The sequence below is a fragment of the Vitis vinifera genome, chromosome 12, assembly GCF_030704535.1.
Source record: "Vitis vinifera cultivar Pinot Noir 40024 chromosome 12, ASM3070453v1".
Lineage (NCBI taxonomy): Eukaryota > Viridiplantae > Streptophyta > Magnoliopsida > Vitales > Vitaceae > Vitis > Vitis vinifera.
In genome coordinates, this window is record NC_081816.1 from 22,284,183 (window position 1) to 22,305,499 (window position 21,317).

Here is a 21,317-nt window from a genome sequence, read left to right on the forward strand (position 1 = left end):
GCCCCAAGGAGTTATGATGATAAAAAACTGAATGGTCTGCTGTACTGCGAAGCATGCCAAACTCTTGAACAACAGAACTAAAACGGCTAAACCATGCTCGAGGAGATTGTTTCAAGCCATATAGAGAACGGCGTAACCTGCACACTAAACCAGACTCCCCCTGAGCAACAAAACCAGGAGGTTGCTCCATATAAACTTCCTCGGCAAGATCACCATGAAGGAAGGCATTTTTAATATCCAACTGATAAAGAGGCCAAGAACACATAGCAGCCATGGAGAGAAGCAAGCGGACAGAAGCAATCTTGGCAACAGGAGAGAATGTGTCACCATAATCAGAACCATAAACTTGAGTATAGCCTTTAGCAACTAAACGGGCCTTAAGGCGATCAACCTGACCATCAGGACCAACCTTAACTGCATAGACCCAACGACAACCAACTGTAGATTTACCAGAGGGTAAAACAACAAGATCCCAAGTGCCATTAGAGTGCAGAGCAGCCATTTCATCCACCATTGCCTGTCGCCAGCCTGGATGGGAAAGAGCTTCATGGGTGCTCTTTGGAAGAGAAACAGAGGATATAGCAGAAACAAAAGCAGAATAGGGTGAAGATAATCGATGATAACTCAAAAAATTGTAAATAGGATGAGGATTACGAGTAGAGCGAGTACCTTTCCGAACAGCAATAGGTAAGTCATTAGGAGAAGGCAGAGCCGGGGCAGGTGAAGCCGAAGGGATAGGAAGTGAGTCAGCAGGTGCCTCAGGAAAAGGGAGAGGAGCAACGACACGAGGGCGACGATGATAAACCTGAAGTGGTCGAGGGGGCATAACATCAGGTGGGGAGACAATGGGAATGGGCAAGACTTCAGAAACAGGAAGAGACTCAGAAGTGGTGGAAAAGAATGGTGAGTCCTCAAAGAAGGTGACATCAGCGGAGATAAAGTACCGATGAGTCTCAAGGGAATAACAACGATAACCCTTCTGAAGTCTGGAATATCCCAAGAAGAGGCACTTCATGGCTTTGGCGGAAAGCTTGTCCTGTCCAGGAGTGAGAATATGAACAAAGCAAGTACAACCAAAGACACGAGGAGGAAGGAAATAAAGTGGTTGGTCAGGGAAAAGAAGGGAGTGAGGAATCTGATCGTGTAAGACAGAGGAGGGCATACGATTAATCAAATAACAAGCGGTAAGAACAGCGTCCCCCCAAAAGCGAAAAGGAACATGACTATGGAGGAGGAGAGTACGAGCTGTCTCAACAAGATGTCGATTCTTGCGTTCAGCTACCCCATTTTGTTGAGGAGTATGAACACAAGAAGACTGATGAAGAATCCCATGATGAGACATAAACGAAGTAAATTGGGCTGAAAAATATTCCCTGGCATTGTCACTGCGTAACACACGAATAGAAATATTGAACTGGGTTTGGATTTCAGTATAAAATTTCTGGAAAATAGAGAATAACTCAGCTCGATTCTTCATTAAAAATAACCAAGTACATCGAGAATAGTCATCAATGAAAGTGACAAAATACTGAAATCCTAAAGTAGACGCAGTCCGACAAGGACCCCAAACATCAGTGTGGACAAGCTCAAAAGGAGACTTTGCCCGATTATTCAAACGCTTTGGGAACGAGACACGAGTATGTTTCCCAAGCTGACATGACTCACACGGAAGCGACGACAAAGTTGAAAAACGAGGAACCATCTTCTGGAACTTGGAGAGACTAGGGTGGCCCAGACGATTGTGAATGAGGAGAGGAGCATCAGTGGAAATGCAAACTGCAGGAGATGAATCTGAGGTGAGGTGATAGAGGCCTTGAGACTCACGTCCTATGCCAATCGTCTTCCCCGTACTCCGGTCCTGCAAGGTCACAAATTTATCAGAAAAGGTAATAGAGCAATTAAGAGTACGAGTGATTTTGCTGATGGAAATAAGATTAAAAGGACATTCAGGAGTATAAAGGACAGAAGTGAGAGGTAGAGAAGGCAGAGGAAGGGCCAAACCAATACCTTTAGCCACAGTTTGAGAACCATTAGCTAAGGTAACAGTAGGTAAATCAGAGGTAGTAGTAATAGAGGAGAAAAGATCCTTATTACCAGATAGGTGATCAGATGCTCCAGAATCTAGAATCCAGGGTCTAAGAGAAGATGTGTGGGTAAGGCAGGCAGAGGCATTACCAGGCTGGGCAACAGAGGCAATAGAAGCCTGAGATGTCTGAGATGCGGAGGAGCTCGGAGGCTGAGACAGCGGAGAATCAGAGGACTGGGCCATATGGGCAGTGCGAGGAGGTCTTCCATGTAACTGATAGCAACGATCGCGAGTGTGGCCAAGTTTATTGCAATAGGTGCAATGAGGACGTTGGCCTCTACCTCGGGTACCACTGCGTCCTCCTCGAGAGGTAGTTTGAGAAACTAACATAGAAGAATCTGAAGCGCTATCAGATGGCAAAGTCTGAGTGGACGAGATACGGAGGAGGCGAGCAAACACATCATCCAAGGACGGAACTGATGAACTACCAAGAATCTGATCACGAATAGGCTCAAGATCCGGACGGAGGCCAATAAGAGTAAGGACCATGAAGAACTTGTCAAGCTGTGTTTGTTGAGCCCCAACATCAGGAGTAAGAGGCATCACAGTCAAGAACTGCTCCTTAAGAGAGGCAATCTGACCAATATAAGTAGATAGATCCAAGTCCTGTTGGCTGAGATGGACAATAGCAGAAGCCACCTTATAAAGACGCTGGATATCATTCGTGTATAATCCTTTGGCCTGAGTCCAAAATTTAAAACAAGTTTTATAGGCCTGAAGATGAAGAAGAATCCGGGGATCAACCGATTGCCATAATACACTACACAACTGTGCATCTATCTTCCTCCACTGTACGCGGTCAACCTCAGGGATATCTGCCTCCTGGGTAACCAAATGATCCTCATATCCTTGACCCATAAACCAAAGTTCAACAGAGGCAGACCAGGAGAGATAATTCGCACTGCCAACCAATTTCTCTGAGGTAATCAGAGGAGATCCAGAGAGAACAGACGTAAAGATCTGATTTTTGGTGGTCATATTCACGTATTTGGATCGAAGAGAGCCCTAAGATGGGTTCAGATTTCGGCGGAGAGAGAAAAACAGTGAAACCACGGCTGTGAGAGGTGCAATCAATGGAGAAAAAAAGGTCGTGACGTGCCTGGAGAGGAAGAGAAGCAGCACCCAAGCCTCGGGGATGGAGGGGGAGCCCTGTCGGAGGTGGCCGGAATGGCAAGAAGGCCAAAAACAGGGAAAAAATGGAGATGCAGGGCTCGGGGAGGACTGCCGGAGGGCTAGAAGGCCAAGACGGCGCCGAACGAGCCTGGAGAGGTGTCGGAAGTGGCCGGAAAGTGGGCCGGCGTGATGGAGATCCGACGGCGATGAGGTTGAAAAAAAAAAAAAAAAAATTAGGTTTTCTCCTTTGGCTCTGATACCATGTTGAGAGAGAGAGAGAGAGAGGAGAAAAACCTTATTCATTCATTGTAATCTACTTACAATTGAGAGATATATATATACAAGGCTAGGAGTCCTAACTACCATACATGTGACCTATATTAACAAGGAAAGATAGTATACTATACATACATTATATTCAACACAGATAATTCAGAATTGGTTGGTTCCTACCTAGGAGTATATGCGATATGATGTTCATTTTATGTAGGGGTTTGGGGAGCTCCACTAGAGGAAAAACCCTTTGGCAAATTGCTTGTTTCACATTGTTTTGGATTGTGTGGCAAAAGAGAAATGCTAGAATTTTTCAGGATAAGTTGAGGATGTTAGAGAAGTTATAAGATTTATTTCACTTTTTATCCTCTTTATGGGCCCCATGTACCAAGACTTTTAAAGACATCCCTCCTAGTGTTATTCAACTCAATTGACATTCAGTATGTAGATCAAAAGGGTTTGGACATCGTTGAGAGGAGCTTAGTTAGGATTTAAGGAGACGACATCTTTGTATATTGTGTTGTAATTTAAACCTTTTTTGTATAGACTCCTTGTATAGTGGAGAAGTTTGACCTTTACTTGGTTAGTGACGCACAAGAAGGTAAAAACCAACATGTTACAATTGAGAAGACCTTTAATTCCTTAGTCTTAATTGGTGCATTTTATGTAAGGGGAGTGGAGAGTTGATTGACCATCTCTTTTTGCATTGTCTGATAACTTTGGGGTTTTGGAACCATCTATTAAGATAATTCAGGATTGATTTGTTCCCACCTAGGAGTATGATGATCATTTCATATAGGGGTTTGGGGAGCTCCATTAGAGGCAAAACCCTTTGGCAAATTGCTTGTTTCACATTACTTTGGATTGTATGACAATAGATAAATGTTAGAAATTTTTAAGATAAGTGGAGGATGTCATAGAAGTTGTAGAATTTACTTCACTTCTATTCCTCTTTTTGGGCCTCATGCCCTGAGGCTTTTAAAAACATTCCTCTTAGTGTTATTCAACTCATTTGACATTCAGTGTGTAGATCAAAAGGGTTTGGACATCATTGAGAGGAGCTTAGTTAGGACTTGAGGAGATGACATCTTTGTATATTGTGTTGTAGTCTAAACCTTTTTTTTTAATAGATTCCTTGTATAGTGGAGGAGTTCAATTATATTTTGATTAGGTTTTTGTAATTGTGGGGAGGACTCCTCATCCTTCTCATGTTCTTTTTAACCTTAATAAATACATCCTTTGTTTCTGATCTTAAAAAAAGAAAAAAAATACATGCTCATGAGTATCACCTAAATTAAAATATTTTGGTTGCAGGATGCTCAGAATGCGGTTGCAGCATATGCTCTTTATCAGCTGTTTCCTGATCTTCCTATTCACTTGGCAATTACTGAACCATATGCTTCATTTGTCATACAATGGAAGGAAGGTGAAGCTTCTTTGGAGATGTTGAATTCTTAATTTATTTAATGTTTAAGCCTTCTTCATAATATTAATATAACTTTTTATAATAATTTTAGTGACAGTCTACAAGTGATGTTATTAGTTTTTTTTACTGCTTCTTATAACGCTTGAAAGTTTACAGGTGAATCATCAATCAGAATAGAAGATAGTGAGGAAGACCGAAGGGCTGGTTTTGTAAATTCGATATTAGATGCTGGGGATTCTGGATCTACTGCATTTGTTGATGTTACAGATAATTCTCTTCCAAAAAAGTTCCAAATGCCCCAAATTGAAGAAAATAGAAATTTAAATGCTGCTGGTCCAGATCTGAAGCCTGGGAGTATGTTCATGGGCTTTGCATGTGCCTTATATTATTAGAAGCATATTCACTTCTCTTTGATGATCAAAATAACAGCCAAACATGTAAAATAACATAAAGATACCAGTCATCGTCTCAGAAGAAGATTTGATATGGAATATACTTTTTGTCTTCCTTCTGGGCTTCAATATCCAGAGTTTCATGGGTTCCTTCTTAACATTTGGTGTCTTCCTGTTTTTGTCTTCACATGAGGTCAGATATGACTTACGAGTGGAAGCCACCTCCTTTTGTTTACCTAAAATTTTAATGTTCATAGATGCACTTAGCCTTGATGAGATGGGTACAGAGATTTGAGGTGAAACTTTTAGTCATTCACTTCAGTCTGGTGGGGCTTCCGTTTGCCTGGTTATCCAGATTAATCTATTTAGGGAGAAAATTTCTTAGTGAGTAGACTACCACTTGGATTTTATCTGGTGTCATTTACAACTCCCACCTTGCCTGCCCCTGTTGGCTTGGAGTTTTTATGGAGCATTTTCCTTTTTATGTAGAGATATAGATATAGATGCTATTGGGTGCAGTCACTTCAGAGGGATCTCTTGACCTTTGACTTGTCATCACTCACCCTTTCTCTCTTCTTGCAATAAAATTATTACCAAAATATTATAATCTTTTTATTTCCTGTTAGATTTGTTTCTCTAAGTTTTTCAGTGTTATTTTGCAGGAGTTGGTAATTTTAAAGAAGCAGAGAGTTCTTATCTGAAACAGGAATACGAGAATAAAATGAAAATTGGAAAATATAAGGTTAGTATCTTCTTGTTTTTATTCCCTTGAGAAAATACCTTGGTGGTGGGAATTTAGGTAGTATCTCACTAGAATCAAGGTTCGTGCATCTCATAAATTGGCCTTCTGTTTGAATTTACATACCTGGTATGGGTTTTTTGGAGGGGATTGGGGACAGGTGAAGAGGCTAAACGTCATTAGAATTGCATCAGAGAAATATGGAGAGGTTCTAAGGCCACCCTGCTGTGGGCTGGTGGACACCAGCACATCCTTCCCTTGGTCCATTATGTTTTTTTTTTTTGATAGGAAACCACGCATGAATATATTGATAGAAAAAAAATAGTACAAAAGGAGGATGAGAAATCCTCCCGCCAAACGTAAAACTAAACAATACAAAAAAATAACAAGACACTACACCGTCCCATTGGAACTACACACTGCTAGCCAATCTAGTTGTAAAATGTTAAGGGGAATGCCCTTAAAACCCGCGGAACAAAAAGCCTAAAACGAAGCGAGGAAATGAATGGAATCCCAAAGGTTCTCTTAATTCCTAGCTTTGTCCTCAAATATCCTAGCATTTCTTTCCCGCCACACAACCCAAATTAAAGATATGCACGCGTTTTGTCACAAAACTAACCCTCTCTTGGACTTGCCAAAACCTTTATAATTGATGAACATCATGTCTGAAATGCTTTTCGGAGGAACCCAATCCATCTTGGCTAGCTGAAATAGTCTGTGCCACAACCCCAACGTCACAGAACAATGAAGGAAGAGATGATCTGCTGATTCTCCTTGCTCCATACACAACTTACAAATGTCAGGGCTAAGAGCTTTGTGCGGTCTCCTCAATTGTAGCAAGTCATTGGTATTTACCTTCTTGTGTGCCACCAGCCAGACAAAGGCCTTAACTTTGAAAGGTACTTGAGATTTCCATACAAACTTAGTGGGGAAAAAAGGAGATGAATCAAGCATTTGGGACAAGGCTGTAAAGAAAGACTTGACTGTAAATAATCCTGAAGACAATAAGGACCAAGATCTCGCATCTGAAGCGGAAGTGGATAAATTCATACAATCTAGAGAGCGCATGAGGCGTTCTAAATCTTTTATCTTAGAATCGGTTAGATTACGACAGAAATTAAAGTTCCATGAGAAAGGGCGAGCCGAACCGAGAATTGAAGATATAAGAATATTTTTATCCGTTACTACTCTAAATAATCTTGGATATTGGTCTTTGAAGATTTGGTCCCCCCACCATAAATCTTCCCAAAAGCGAATTCTTTCCCCATCTCCTACGACAAACCGAGTATACTTGGAAAATCCTGAAAGACTTGTGCAATGGCCTTCCAAGGACAATGATGTGACCACTTGACTAAAGTGTTGGCATTCCAACCATTTGAGTGTGTCCCGTAGATGCTAAGAATGACCTGATGCCACATAGCTGTACTCTCCCTAGGAAACCTCCACAACTATTTCCCAAAAAGAGCGCGATTCCCTAAAGGAATCTTCTGAATCCCCAAACCCCCTTTTACCCTCGGCTTACACACTACATCCCAACTAACAAGATGGTCTCTTTTTCCTTCTCCAACCCCTGGCCAAAGAAAGTCCCTTTGCATCCTCTGAACTTTTGCAGCCATTGAAGCAGGAATCTTAAACAGAAAAAGAAAGTAGCTAGGGATGTGGGATAGGCATGAGTGTAGGAGAGTTATCCTACCACCGAAAGATTAGTAAGCCTTTTGCCACTCGTCTAATCTCCTAGAGATTCTCTCAATCACTGGATCCCAGAATCCACAAGCAGTTGGATTCCCTCCCAAAGGAAGACCCAGATAAATTATAGGCCAATCTGAAGCCTTGCAGTCAAGCAACAAGGCTAACCTAGAGAGATGATTCTGATCAAGGTTGATGCCAAAATTGTCAAGATTGACCTTAAGCCTAGAAACTTGACTAAACACTAACAATAAACTCTTAAGAGTTTGCAGTTCTTCCTCACTAGAGCTAGCAAAGAGGATGGTATCGTCTGCGAATTGCAGATGGGACACCTTACACCTATTTCTACCTACCTTGAAGCCCTCCAACAAACTTCTTTCCTCAGCTTTCAACAACATTCTACTCAACACATTTGCAGCAATAGTGAACAGGAAAGGGGATAAAGGGTCACCTTGCCTTAAACCTCTAGATGCCTTGACCCACCCTTTAGCATTACCATTCACAAGAATAGCGTAAGAGACCGACGACAGACAACCTCTCATCCAATTCCTCCATTTAGAACTAAATCCCTTCTTCTCCAACACATGATCCAAAAAATCCCATTTAACATGGTCATAAGCCTTTTCAAAGTCTATCTTGAATACAACTCCTTCCTCTCCTGATCGCCTTTTCTTGTCCACAATCTCATTGGCTATAAGAACTGCATCCAGAATTTGTCTCCCTTTAACAAAAGCACCTTGAGTGGAGTGGATGGTCTCCTGTAGTACTCCTCTTAGTCGCCTTGACAAGACTCTTGCTATTACCTTATAGAGACAAGCGATCAGGCTGATGGGTCTAAAATCTGAAATCTTCTTTGACTGACTCTTTTTGGGCAAAAGAACTATGAAGGAGGCATTGGTGTTTTGATTAATAATCCTGCTATTGTGAAACTCTGCAAACACCCTCACTAAGTCATCCTTGATCACATCCCAACAATCCTGAAACACTGCTATGGTGAAACCATCAGGCCCCGACGCCTTATCCCTATCTAATCGAAAGATGACATTAAAGATCTCTACTTCGGAGAAAGGGGAATCTAGCCTAGAAGCACTCTCTTCTGATATAGGGGACCAATCAATACCTTCTACTCTCCAAGACTCACCAAGAGGACTCAAGTAAAGCTTTTTGAAATAAAGTAATATCTCCTCTGTGATGCTCTTGGAATTGTCCAACACCAAACCTCTTTCATTCTCCAAGAATTTGATGAAATTCTTGTTTCGTCTCCCGTTAGCCACTTTGTGAAACAACTTTGAGCTGCAATCCCCGTCCTTAACCCATTTTACCTTAGCTTTTTGTCTCCAATGAATTTCTTCCCTCAAAATTATTTCCTCTAACTCCCCTTTTCTTATAGCTCTTTGAACAACAAGATCATAAGAGAGAGCCCCTTCTTGTTCATTGGCATCAATGTTAGCTATTTCATCCAAGATGGTTTTTTTCCTTTCCTTAAGCATTCCAAAAGTATTCTTATTCCAATATTTCAATTTCGCCTTAATAAATTGTAACTTCCTCATGAACTTGTGACCTTCCCAACCATTTCCTTCAAATTCTCTCCACCAACTGCTAAAGCACTCTTTGAAACTATGATGTTGTAACCACATATTCTCAAACCTAAAAGGTGTTGGACCCCAATTGAAAGGATTGGTATCTAATACAATCGACCAATGATCCGATGTCCATCTAGGAAGAACTTCTTGAAGGCTTTGAGGGAAGGAAAGCTCCCACTCATTTGAATAGAGAAACCGATCCAATCTCTTACACACTGGTGACTCTTGCATATTTGACCAAGTAAAATAGGCATTCCGTAATGGGGGATCATGTAATTCACATTCTCTTATAAAGCCATCAAAATCCCTCATGCTACAAGTGAATCTAAAGCCACCCAGTTTTTCTGATCTTCTCCTTATAACATTGAAGTCACCTCCCACACACCATGAAGGAAAAGTAAGGCCAAAAAGGTCTAACAGCTCCACCCAAAAATCCTTCCTAATTAAGGGGCTGTTTGGACCATAAACTGCGGACAACCACAAAGGTCCACATCCATCCAACAAGAACTTGACTGAGACAGAAAAAGATCTAATTACCACGTCCTCACTGCTCATTTTCTTTGAGTCCCAAATGATTAAAATCCCTTTTGAAGCCCCGCACACTGGGAGAGCAACCCACTCCTTATTCCTAACCGACAAAACACTTCCTACAAGCCTTCTGTTGCACACCTCTCTTTTTGTTTCCTGAAACATCACTACATCCGGATTCTGAAGTCGCAAAAAATCCTTAACCACCCTTCTCTTTTTCCTAGATCCCAACCCCCTGATATTCCAGCTTATGATCTTCATAAAAACACCTCACTGACCCTATACCTCCAAACCAACACCAACAGAACTCAAATGTCTGTGGCAATTCTGTTCTTTCGCCTTGAATACACCTTAATATCCAAGGAGCTTAAGACCTCACAAACTTTAGCCATTTTGCTAGGGGAAAGACCTTCAATTTGGAACCCACCCATCTGGGAGAACTCAATGTCTCCCTGGCTAACTGTACCCAGAATAGGGGCCCCATGAGGCGAGTTGGGTTTGGTCTTATCATAATTAAAGCTTTGAGACAAAACATTCAATCTAGCCAGCTGGGGCACCGCATCATCACGGTTAGGAATGCCAACAGACCTAAGATGATAAGCCCCAACGTCATTTTTTTTTGAAAAAATTTCAGATAACACTATTTTTTGTAGGAAACTGGGATTGAAAGGCTGGAATGGAGAGATCGATAGTAGAAGGACTCGGGTATAGAGGAGCCACACCAGAGAAAGGAGAATGAAAAGGCAGAGAAGGTTGAGAAAAAGGATGAGAACAATGATGAGAAGATACCTCGAAAATTTCCACTTCCGTCATTCCATAGTACCCCTCAAAGTTGAGCCCTTTTTCTCTGGTTGCGGGATAAGAAAGATGATCCGTGACTGAAGGTCCACTATGAGAACAACCCACAAAACCCTTAAAACCTGCTCCGTCTTCTCCTTTAGCAATATTGCGCATTTTTTGCTTCCCTTTTGACAGAAAAGGAGCCCTAAGAAGATTCCTTTGCTCTGCGTTTTCCTTCGTCGACGTCGTTCCTTCCTCGGAACACCCTTGAACCAACTGTGTTCCCGCTATGGAGACGTCTTCCAATGGAAGAGTATTACTAACTGGCATCGATCTCTTAGTCGTGAGTGGCTCGCTTTGGCTTCGATCCCCTTGTCGGCATACAGAGCTTGATGGAAACAGAGCATTCCACAGCTTCTTTGAACCGCACTTCAACGCGAAGCCCCTCTGTTGATTATTAGAATCCTCGTGGCTTGTCTTCGCCTTCCCCTTTGCAGAAAGAATAGCTCTGTGTAAAGGGCCCTTTGAATAACTGTCTTGATTGTCTCCCAGCTCTTGGCCCAACAACTGAATCGGGCCTTTCCCATGGACTTCCCTCTTCCAGCCCGCGTCAGTTTTAGACCGTGGGCTGGGCTTACTAAAAGAATGGGCTCTTGTCATATATTTGGAGGCCCGAATCCCATCCTGGAGAGTTGACTGGGCTTTGACCCCTCTAGCTTGCTTTGGCCCAGCAGATCCTGCTCTCTGCCTTTTTGAATTCGAATGCAGTGGAGGTTGGGACCAACTGTTTCCCACTGACGTCCTGTTCTTTCCACGTGTCCTCCCAGGAGCATTCTCAGCCTTTTGACCACCTCTCCACTCCATTGTTCTGCCAACTGCCCCAACCAAAGACGCCTTTCCAGCTGTTGATCTATCTTCCTCTTCCCTCTTTCTGCCAACTGTCCCCGTGTGAGCCTCAGCCAATTGCCGAGTTGACTCACCCATCTCTTTAACTTGCCTACCGTCTTCCTTCCCAGCCACTGCGACTGAAACTGTGAAGTCCCAACCCCCATCTAACACCTCAATCAAAGCAGGGAGGACCGATCGTTCTTTCATTACAACTTTCACCCTTGGTCCATTATGTTGGAACCTCAAATTTGCAAAAGATGGGACAGATTCCCCATATTCAAGAGGCACTTTGTCATTCAATTTCTGGTCCCCTGTTATGGTGAACTCCAAGCTGTGCAATTGGGATTTGTCCCCCTTCTAGTTTGAGAACATGTGGCTCTTCCACCCTAGGTTGAAGAACTCAGTGAGGAACTGGTGGAGAGAAATCCAGGTGATTGGGTAGGAGGGCCATAAATTCATGCAAAAATTTCAGTCCATTAAAGCTAAAGTGGAAGTTTGGAACAAATTGATCGTGTGTGATCCAAGGGAGAAAATGAAAATTCTCAAGAATATTGGCTTTTCTATTCCCTTGAAGGGTTCGGTTATGTTTCATGAATCATGCAGCTCCCCTTCCAAAGTTTAATGTTTTGATGCATCTCTACTCCAAAATAATAATTTTTTTTTTGATAGGTAAAGAAAATTTCATATATAAAAAGAGACGCCAAAAAGGCGACTCAAGGTATACAATACCTATACACCCACCTCCAAAAGGTCCAAAAAGAACCTAGATGGCTCAAAAAACAACCCTACTTAAAGCCCAACCAATCAATAAAATTAGCTATAGTTAGAGGGCATTCAACTATGGACAACTTAGCCTCAGACCAAAAAAAAGAATAAAAGAGTATTTCAGTTGCTGTATTGACAACATATCATCCTTGAATGCCAATCTATTTCTCGCCTTCCAAATCGTCCAAAAAATGTGAAGAGGAGCAGCTCTCCACACCTTCTTGCGCTTTTTGCCCACAAAAGAATCATGCCAGTTTAGAAGAGTCTCTCTAACTGAAGAAGACAACACCTAAGACACCCCAAATAAAGTAAAGAGTAAATCCCATAAAACCCTTGTTTTTGAACAATGTAAGAGAAGATGGTCTATGGTCTCCTCTTTCTCAAGACACATAAAGCATCTATTTGCCAATGCCCGTCCTCTTTTCTGGACCATATCTAAGGTTAAGGCTTTGCCCCACGTAGCCTCCCACGCAAAGGAACTAATCTTGGGCTGCACATTCACATTCCAAATGCAACTAGAAGGAAACAGAGACGGACAGCCCGCTTCGAGAGCAAAGTAAAGAGGCTTGACCGAGAATTTTCCACTCTTTGTTTCAGTCCATGACACCATATCATCCACATCTTCAAGTACTCTCTTACCATGCAGCTGCTCCAAAAATCTTTTCACCTCCTCTTACCACATAGCCTCCAAAAGAATAATGGAAAAACTTGTTCCCCCATATTTAGATTCTTTCTTAATTTCAAAGGCCCTTTTTTCAATCGCACAACCATCGCTCTGTTGTATTCTTCTTCCTCAAACCTTTAAAACCCTAGTTAGAATGAGGAATGTTATTGAATCTAGTCAGAATTCTTCTTTGTTGGACAAAAACATCATAGCTACTATCAAACTTATATTAAACTTGATTGTGAACTACTGATATTCAATTCTAATTTCATACTTCATTAGCTACAAATGATTGGGTAGTCCAAGAAAACTACACTTTGACATGCATCCTCATCTAAAACTTGTACCTTAAGTCCTTGTGATATCTATTTTTTTTCTTTTAAGATAAGCTGCTCTCTTTCAGGGTCTTTTTCCCATGCCTTGTTTAATTATATTGAGTACATCCAAATGTGTCTTCTAACTCTGAGCCTTGGGCTTGTATTTTATATGTACAAATGTTTTCTTTCTAGGACATGTTGAAAACTAGATCTGGACTTCCTATAGCGGAGCTTAAGAGTGAGATATTGCAAGTGCTGAAGGAGAAGAGTGTTCTTGTTGTTTGTGGGGAAACTGGTTCTGGAAAGACAACTCAGGTACATTAGTGTCTTTAGTTTGCTTTTTTTGCAACTTATATTTTTAAACATTTATTCATGGTGTTCTCTGCACTTGTAACATTTGGCATGGCTTATTTTAAGTTTACTTTTGTCACTTTCTCTCGCTTCTTAAAAAAACATTACAGGCTGTTTTCTTGACTGTCAGGTCCCACAATTTATATTGGATGACATGATTGAAGCAGGAAATGGTGGATACTGTAACATTATATGCACGCAACCAAGGAGAATAGCGGTCAGTATGATATTTTCTACACAAATCTCCAAAGTATAAGCGACCTCATAGTTTCAATTGTGTTGTCTACAACACTGAGTTCATTTGTTAAAATTTATGGTTGACTACTATGACTCACAGGATAACATATTATGTTTTCCATTAGTTTATGCAATTCCTTTTGAGCTCCTGTCTTATTGTTTATTGTTTTGAAAGGATATATAGCTAATGGATGTGTTCATAATCATATAATAGAGTTGGTAAAGTCTCTGATGTGGAGAATGATTGCAAGAAACGGGAAAATTGGGTTTGTTTGGGATATTTTTGTATTGAAGTTATTTTAAGGATATTTTACTAATTAATTAGTCACTAATAGTTAGAATGGTAATATGTTTCTTTTGATAAGGAATTAGAAATATATTGATTAAACGGAACAAAATTTATAAGCTGAAGAGGCATGAGAGTTCTTTCCCTAAGAGGAAAAAAAAAAGTATAAAAAGCAGGCTTAGGGGGTTTAACTTTTAAGTGCTGAATATACAGAAGCAAAAAGCACATTGGTATTATATGAAATTTGAGTGCTGAATTCAGTTAATCTTTTTGATAATTAAAAGAAGAAAGTCTACGATTTTATGTTGTACAAATTTTCCTTATATCTATATCATGCATTCTTTTAACATGCTTTATGTATATATCAGTAAGTACCAGTGGACTCTTTATGGATTGGGCTCCTCAGCATGACATTACATGCACTAGGTTCTGATATTTACTGGGTTTGCCACATAAGCATTTAAAAACAATCTAGACATAGTATTTGCACAGAGGTTGAATCTGTACTGTTCAGTTTCATTGATTATGTTTTAGATACTATTTGACAAAGTATATATTTCTCTTCCCATCTGCATGTAAGAATTAGAAAATGATAACAAAGATAGTTTAATTGTTCTCATAATTGAAAAAAAGGTTGATTTAGAAATCTTAGATTTATAGTAAGAGATCAGTTGCTTTTCTTGGACATTGAGGTACACCAATTAGGTAGTGGATTGGCTGGCTAAGAAAGGAGCTTTGTTGCACTTGACTCTTTCTAGGGTCTTGTGGATTTGCTACTTTGAGGATTACAAAGGCCTTTGTTTCTGCTCTAGTATATTTGGTGTTTGAGGTTCATTTCATTATGGGTTTGTTGGAACTGTTTTGTTTTTTTGTGATAATTTTCTATTATTTTCCTGGAAGAATAGCTAATCCTTGTTCCATCCTTTAATTTCTTATATAATTCAGTGAAATGTTTATCTTTTTATTAACAAAAAGTTTGATTAGGAATCAGAATACCCAAATAAGCAAACTCAAAATTAAACACATATTTGTATGAGGCTATTGGAGGATTAGAAATTGACATGAGGAGAACTCAATTTATTATACTTATGTGCAAATAGTGCACATGCTTTTAAAGTTTCATTTAATATGGGCTCTAGAGCATACAGTAAATTGAGTATTGTATATAATCCTTTTTCCATTTTTTTTATTTTTTTATATCAGAAACAAACTTCATTTGCCAATCAATTGATAAATACAAGAGGGTAAGCAATCTTTCAAAAAAGTACAAAGGTTGGTAAAAAGTAACCAAGTAACCACAACTCTAAAAAACTAGCCTAACGTCACAAAAAAACCATCATATATATATTTGAGAAGAAAATATTGGACACTAAAGGGGTAGGAGATCTCCAACAAAGGAGGCCCCACGCTTTGAACCTTGTTCGACTAACTGATTTGTGACTTGGTTAGTTGAGCAAGGAATCCAAGAGAAAGAGCAACCCAATTCATTTGTAATATCTATGATTTTGCGGATCCAATTGTCAAACTTCATGAACCTCTTTCCTCATGAGTCATCTAAGATATTACAGTGGTAGAATCTCCCTCTACAATTAGATTGGATAGGGATAAAGCTTTTGCCTACGTCAAACCCTCCAATACCTATTTGTCTAGGATCACCCAATGAACATCTGTCAAAGTTTAACTTAACCCCTACTGGAAGGGTAACCGGTCAATCATTGCCTTCTTAACTTGTTTGATTAAGAAACACTCTTCCAATCTAGCATTGAAAAATAAAAAGGAATATCTACAAAAAGCTTGTTTACTAAGGCCCATAGGGAAGACAAAAGAAAATTGAGTCCCAAATGGTGTTCACTGAACTCCATTTATCCTCGAAAATCCTTACATTCCTCTTCAACCAAATCAAAGATAAGACAATCACCTACCAAAGAATCTTCCCTTTTGGCATGCTTCCAAAGCCCTTGAAAGGAAATACCCAACATCTGTGCTATGCCTCTAAGAGGAACCCAATCAAGATTGACAATGAAGAAATAAATGGTTGATTGATTCATTATTCTTCAAGCACATAACACAATGGTCCGTACTTTTTTTTTTGATAAGTTACACAATGGTCCGTACTTAGCACTTTGTTGGGACTCCTCAAATGAGGCCAATCATTGGTATTAACCTTATTTTCCACAAGTCAAGCAAAAGGCTTAACCTTTGATGGAGCTTTTGAGTTCTAGATTAACTTAGTAGGAGCAAAAAAGGTAATAATAGGAGAATGAGGAAAGACTAAGAGAGCTTTATAGAAGGAACTCATAGAGAAACATCCTGAAAGGGTTAATGACCAGATTCTTTCATCTAAAAAGGAAGGTGATATGTATACATGAACTAAGGATGAAAGAAGGCTAGTTAGTTGCTCAATCTCTAGATCAAAAAGGTTTCGATGAAAATTGAAATTCCAAGATGGACTAATAGAGGGCCAATCTACAACTTAGGAAACAAGCATATTTGAAGTCCTTGTAGCTCAGAGGATTTAGAAATTGAAAACAGAGTAGACAATTGCCTAATCAAATATCTTCATTGTTGAACTATCAATTTTCCTAAAAGCTTAAGCTTGTAGGATTTTAGTTAACAATTTATATCATGCTCTTTAACACCCTTTCTCACATGCAAGGATGAAAATATCGGTTTTGATGGATATATCGATAACCCGATTTTATGGATATGTCAGGAAATATTGGTGAGACCAAAATTGATTAAAACTCATTAAAATATTGGAAAACCTCTAAAAACATATATAAGAAGTATATATATATATATATATATTAAAATTGATTTATGAAGAAATTGATAAATTGATATATGAATGATATAATTTATAGCATTTTATAATTATAGGTGGTATTTGAAAATGCATTTAATATTAAAATGATAAGTTATATATTTTATAATATATATATATATATATATATATATATATACATACACACACACACACACTTTTTATAATATATGTGTAATTATTATGTTTGTATTTAATTCATGATTTTTGTGCTTTCAATAATAAATTAAATCAATATATTTATTAAAACTTTATTTCAATTTTTTATTTTTGAAATATATATTAAATTTAAGTGTAAATATAAAATATATTAAATGTAGACCAATCTATTAATGAAAAGCAGGTTTACCGTCGTGGTGTGGGTGTTGATTTTGAAACATAGAGAAACAAGTTCGAGTCCCCATGTTGCAAAATAAGAATTTTGCTAACATTGACCGTTGGGTGAGTCGTGGATTGACCTAGTGATAAATTGAGTAAGTCCTAATATTTCGTTGAAATGTCGATAGAATCATGATAAATGTGGAATAATCCCGAAATATTGGGGCTTGGATATAGCTCTCCACATTTTGTATCAGGATCCATCAATACTCGATATATCGAGGATATGTTGACGATATATCCTAACTTTTTTAACCTTACTCACATGCGACTCCATACACACACATGGACACATGCCTGTTGGCAAACAACTATAATTAGCCTCTTTGGGCTTACACAATAAATATGGGAAATAAATATTGGGTGAGACTCGAACACATGACCTCCTGTCAAACGAGGTTTTGATGCCAGGTTGAACCACCGTTTTTTGTTAAAGCTTAAGCTTGTTGGAAAATTGGTAGTCCTACAATGTATATCATGCTCTTTAACATCCTCAAATATGACTTTTTATGCCATCTGTGACCAAGCATTGAGTGAAATTAGAAAATTCGTTGGAGACTTGAGAAATGACTTTCCAAAGATAACAATGCGACCACTTAATCATGGTGTTGGCATCCTAGCCATTGGAGTGTAATCCATAAATACATAGAATGACCCCATGTTAAAAAGTGTTGCTCTCTCGAGGGAAACCTCCACAACCACTTATCTAGAAGGGCTTTATTCCTTAAGGAGATCTTCCTTTACCCTAATCCTTCTCTTTTTAGTTTGTATACAAGATCCCACTTAATTAGGTGATCTCTTTTCCTTTACCTAAAGCCTGACAAGAGAAAGTCTCTCTGTAATTTCTTAAGCTTGGAAGTCACCTTCATTGACACCTTAAAAATCAAAAGGAAATAAGGGGTTATAAGTGATAAGCAAGATTGCATAAGGGTTATTCTACTTCCCAAGGACAAGAAAGTTTTCTTCCAACCATCTAACTCACAAGAAATCCTATGCAACATTGAATCCCAAAAAGCAACTTTAAAATTTCCCTTTAAAGGGAGGCCTAAATAGGAAATGCGCTAATAAGAGACTTTACATGAAGCTAAGTCATGATCTTACATTAATCCCTGCTAAAGAGCTTTTTTTTAGGTTAATCTTAAAGCTTGAAATGCATCCTAATACCAATAAGATAAGCATAAAGTTTTGCAACTCCTCACAGTTAGCCTTTAAGAAAAAAAACTGAATCATTTGCAAACTGAAGGAGTGAGGCCCTTGTCGCATCCTTCCCTACCAAAATGCCTTTCCAAAAAACCATTCTCTTCAGCTTTGACAATAATCCTACTCAAAACATCTACAACAATGGTGAAGAGAAAGGGGAAAATGGGTCCTCTTGTTTTAAATCTCTAGTTGCTTTAACCCATTCTTTGGCACACTTGTTCACTAGAATGGCAAAATTAGCTTAAAATAAACACTCATGAATCCACAACCTCCACTTTGGACTAAAGCCTTTTCTCTCTTTAGCATGATCCAAGAAATTCCAATTCAAGTGGTCATAAGCCTTTTCAAAAGTTATCTTGAAGATAACTCATGATTTTTTCTAAACGTCTTCTTTCATTTGCCTCTTCATTTGCCACTAAGATTGCATTTAGCATTTGCTTGCCCTTAACAAAAGCACCTTGAGATGGGTTTTCTTAGGGAAATTTTTTATAATAGCTCCTTCAAAAGAAGCTTTAATGCCACCCTTTTGTTCTGATCCTAAGAAAGGTGGAGTAGAGGATATGAAGGATTTTAGACCCATTGGTTTAGTATCAAGGTTATGTAAGCTTTTGGCAAAGGTCTTTGAAAACAAACTTAAAGAGGTAGTGAAAAAAGTGGTGTCTAACTACGAACATGCGCTTATGGCGGATAGACAAACTTTGGATGCAGTTCTCATGGAAAATGAGGCTATTGACTCGAGGATGAAGAGCAACCTCAACAATATAATTTGTAAAATGGATATTGAGAAGACATATAATCATATTAATTAAGACTTTTTTATGGTGGTTTTGGAAAGATGGGTTTTGGGTAGAGATGGAATAAACGGTGTATTTCTACAACAAAATTCTCAGTGCTTGTAAATGGAACTTTAGTCAATTTCTTCCAAAGTTCCCGAGGGATGCGGTAAGGAGATCATTGTCTCCTTATATATTCATTTTGACCATGGAAGGGCTAAGTCAAATTGTGTGGAGGGCAAGGGAAGGGGGTTTCATCTTGGGATATAATGTGGGTGGAAAAGATGGCAAAAGACAAGAAATGAGTCACTTGTTGCATGTTGATGGCACTCTTGTTATCTATGACACTAGTAAAACAATTGTAATATTTGAGTTGGTCAGTCATATGGTTTGAGGCAATATCAAGCTCAAAAATTAATTTAGAGAAGAATAAGCTCATTTGTTAAGGGTAATGGCAATGCAGAAATGTTAGTTACTTTTTTGGGCTATAGGGTGGAACATCTACCTTCTGCTTATTTAGGCTTTTTTTTTGGGAGCCTTGTTTAAATCAACAAGGCTTTGGGACTTGATGGAGGAGAGATTTCAAAAGAGGCTCACTTCTTGAAAGAAGCAATATTTGTTCAGAGGGATAGTCACTTTGATTAGAAGTACTCTTTCTAATCTCCTAATTTATTTCACGTCTCTGTTTGTTATCTCAAAAAAGGTGAGTTGAAGGTTGGAGCAGATTTAAAGAGACTTCCTTTGGGGCAGGCTAGAGCTTGCAAAAAAACTCCATCTTGTTAAGTGACCTATAGTTTGCCTGGATAAAAAGAGTGGCAATCTTGGTATTAGAAATCTCTCTACTTTGAACAAGGCTTTTCTTGGCAAGTTGTGTTGGAGATTCTCAATTGAGAGAAAATCTCTATGAAAGTGAGTTATTACTAAAAAATTTGGAGAAGAAGAAAGAGGATGGTGCTCAAGGGGAGTGAGATGGTTATGAGGGTGGGTTTATGGAAAACGATTAGAAAAGAGTGGTACTTTATCAGGGGCAGAGTTCGCTTCTCTATTAGAAATGAAAGAGGGGTCAAATTTGGAAAGATAGATTGAGTGGTGATTCATCTTTGGAAGAATCTTTTTTGTCTTTGTTCTCTTTAGCCATAGACAAAGATGCATGAATAGTGGATGTGTGGGAGCAGTATGGGGAAAGTGGTTGGTGAAGCCTTCTCTTTTCTAGGTCATGTTTGAGAGCTTGAAGGAGTGATAAACCTTTTCCAAAAAATCTAAGCTTGCTTAGTTAGGAGGATGATAGTTTGGAGTGGAAGGAATTTAAGGGTGGCAAGTTCTCCATCAAATCTTTCTACATTTCATTGGTCTAAGAAAGAAATGAGTCTTTCTCTGAAGATTCTTGTGAACGTGGGTTTTGTTGTGTGGAAAGCATTGTGGGTTGGAATTTTGATGATTGATCAACTTAAAAGGAAGGGATGGAGTATGTCGAACAAGTTATATATATGTGAAAAGGAGGAGGAATTGGCTAATCATTTTCTCCTTCACTGCCCTATAGCAAGTGTCCCATAGTAGTTGATTTTCTCTCTATTTGCTGTGATTTGGGTGATGCATTAATAGTAAGAGGAATTCTATGAGCTGACATGATTCCTTCATGGGCAAAAAGAGGAAAAAAGCTTAGAGGTGGCTGCTCTTTTGTTTCTGTTTTTGATGCTGTGGATGGAAAGAAATAGAAGGGCCTTTGAAGATTCAAAACAAATAGAACAAGCAATTAAACTCTCCTTTATGAATGGTTTTTTTTTGGAATAGGTTAGATTGTATATAAATGATTGTTCCTTTTCTCTTTCTTGCGCTTACTTGTTTTTTGATGGCAAAGATATACATTGTGTTTATTTTGTTGCACCTTTGGTTTAGTTGCACCTTTGGAAAGGCTCTTTCGTTGTCGGGGAAGGCTCTTTTGTCGTTGGAGACCCACTTCTTCTTCAAAACTCTTGTTGATGCACCAGCTGTGAACCAAAATTAGGGACGGAATCCCAAAATTGTAGC

The 21,317-nt window shown here is 39.0% G+C and overlaps 1 protein-coding gene across 2 annotated transcripts in view; it reads left to right on the forward strand.

Moving 5' to 3' along the window:
* Positions 1–21,317, forward strand: part of LOC100247318 (DExH-box ATP-dependent RNA helicase DExH7, chloroplastic) — a 126,124-nt gene that overhangs the window by 12,045 nt on the left and 92,762 nt on the right. For both annotated transcript variants that reach the window (XM_010659699.3, XM_002263853.4), the window contains exons 8-12: positions 4,787–4,898; positions 5,055–5,252; positions 5,953–6,032; positions 13,433–13,555; positions 13,722–13,808. In XM_010659699.3, coding sequence (XP_010658001.1) covers positions 4,787–4,898; positions 5,055–5,252; positions 5,953–6,032; positions 13,433–13,555; positions 13,722–13,808 — 600 coding nt within the window. The remainder of the gene's footprint in view (positions 1–4,786; positions 4,899–5,054; positions 5,253–5,952; positions 6,033–13,432; positions 13,556–13,721; positions 13,809–21,317) is intronic.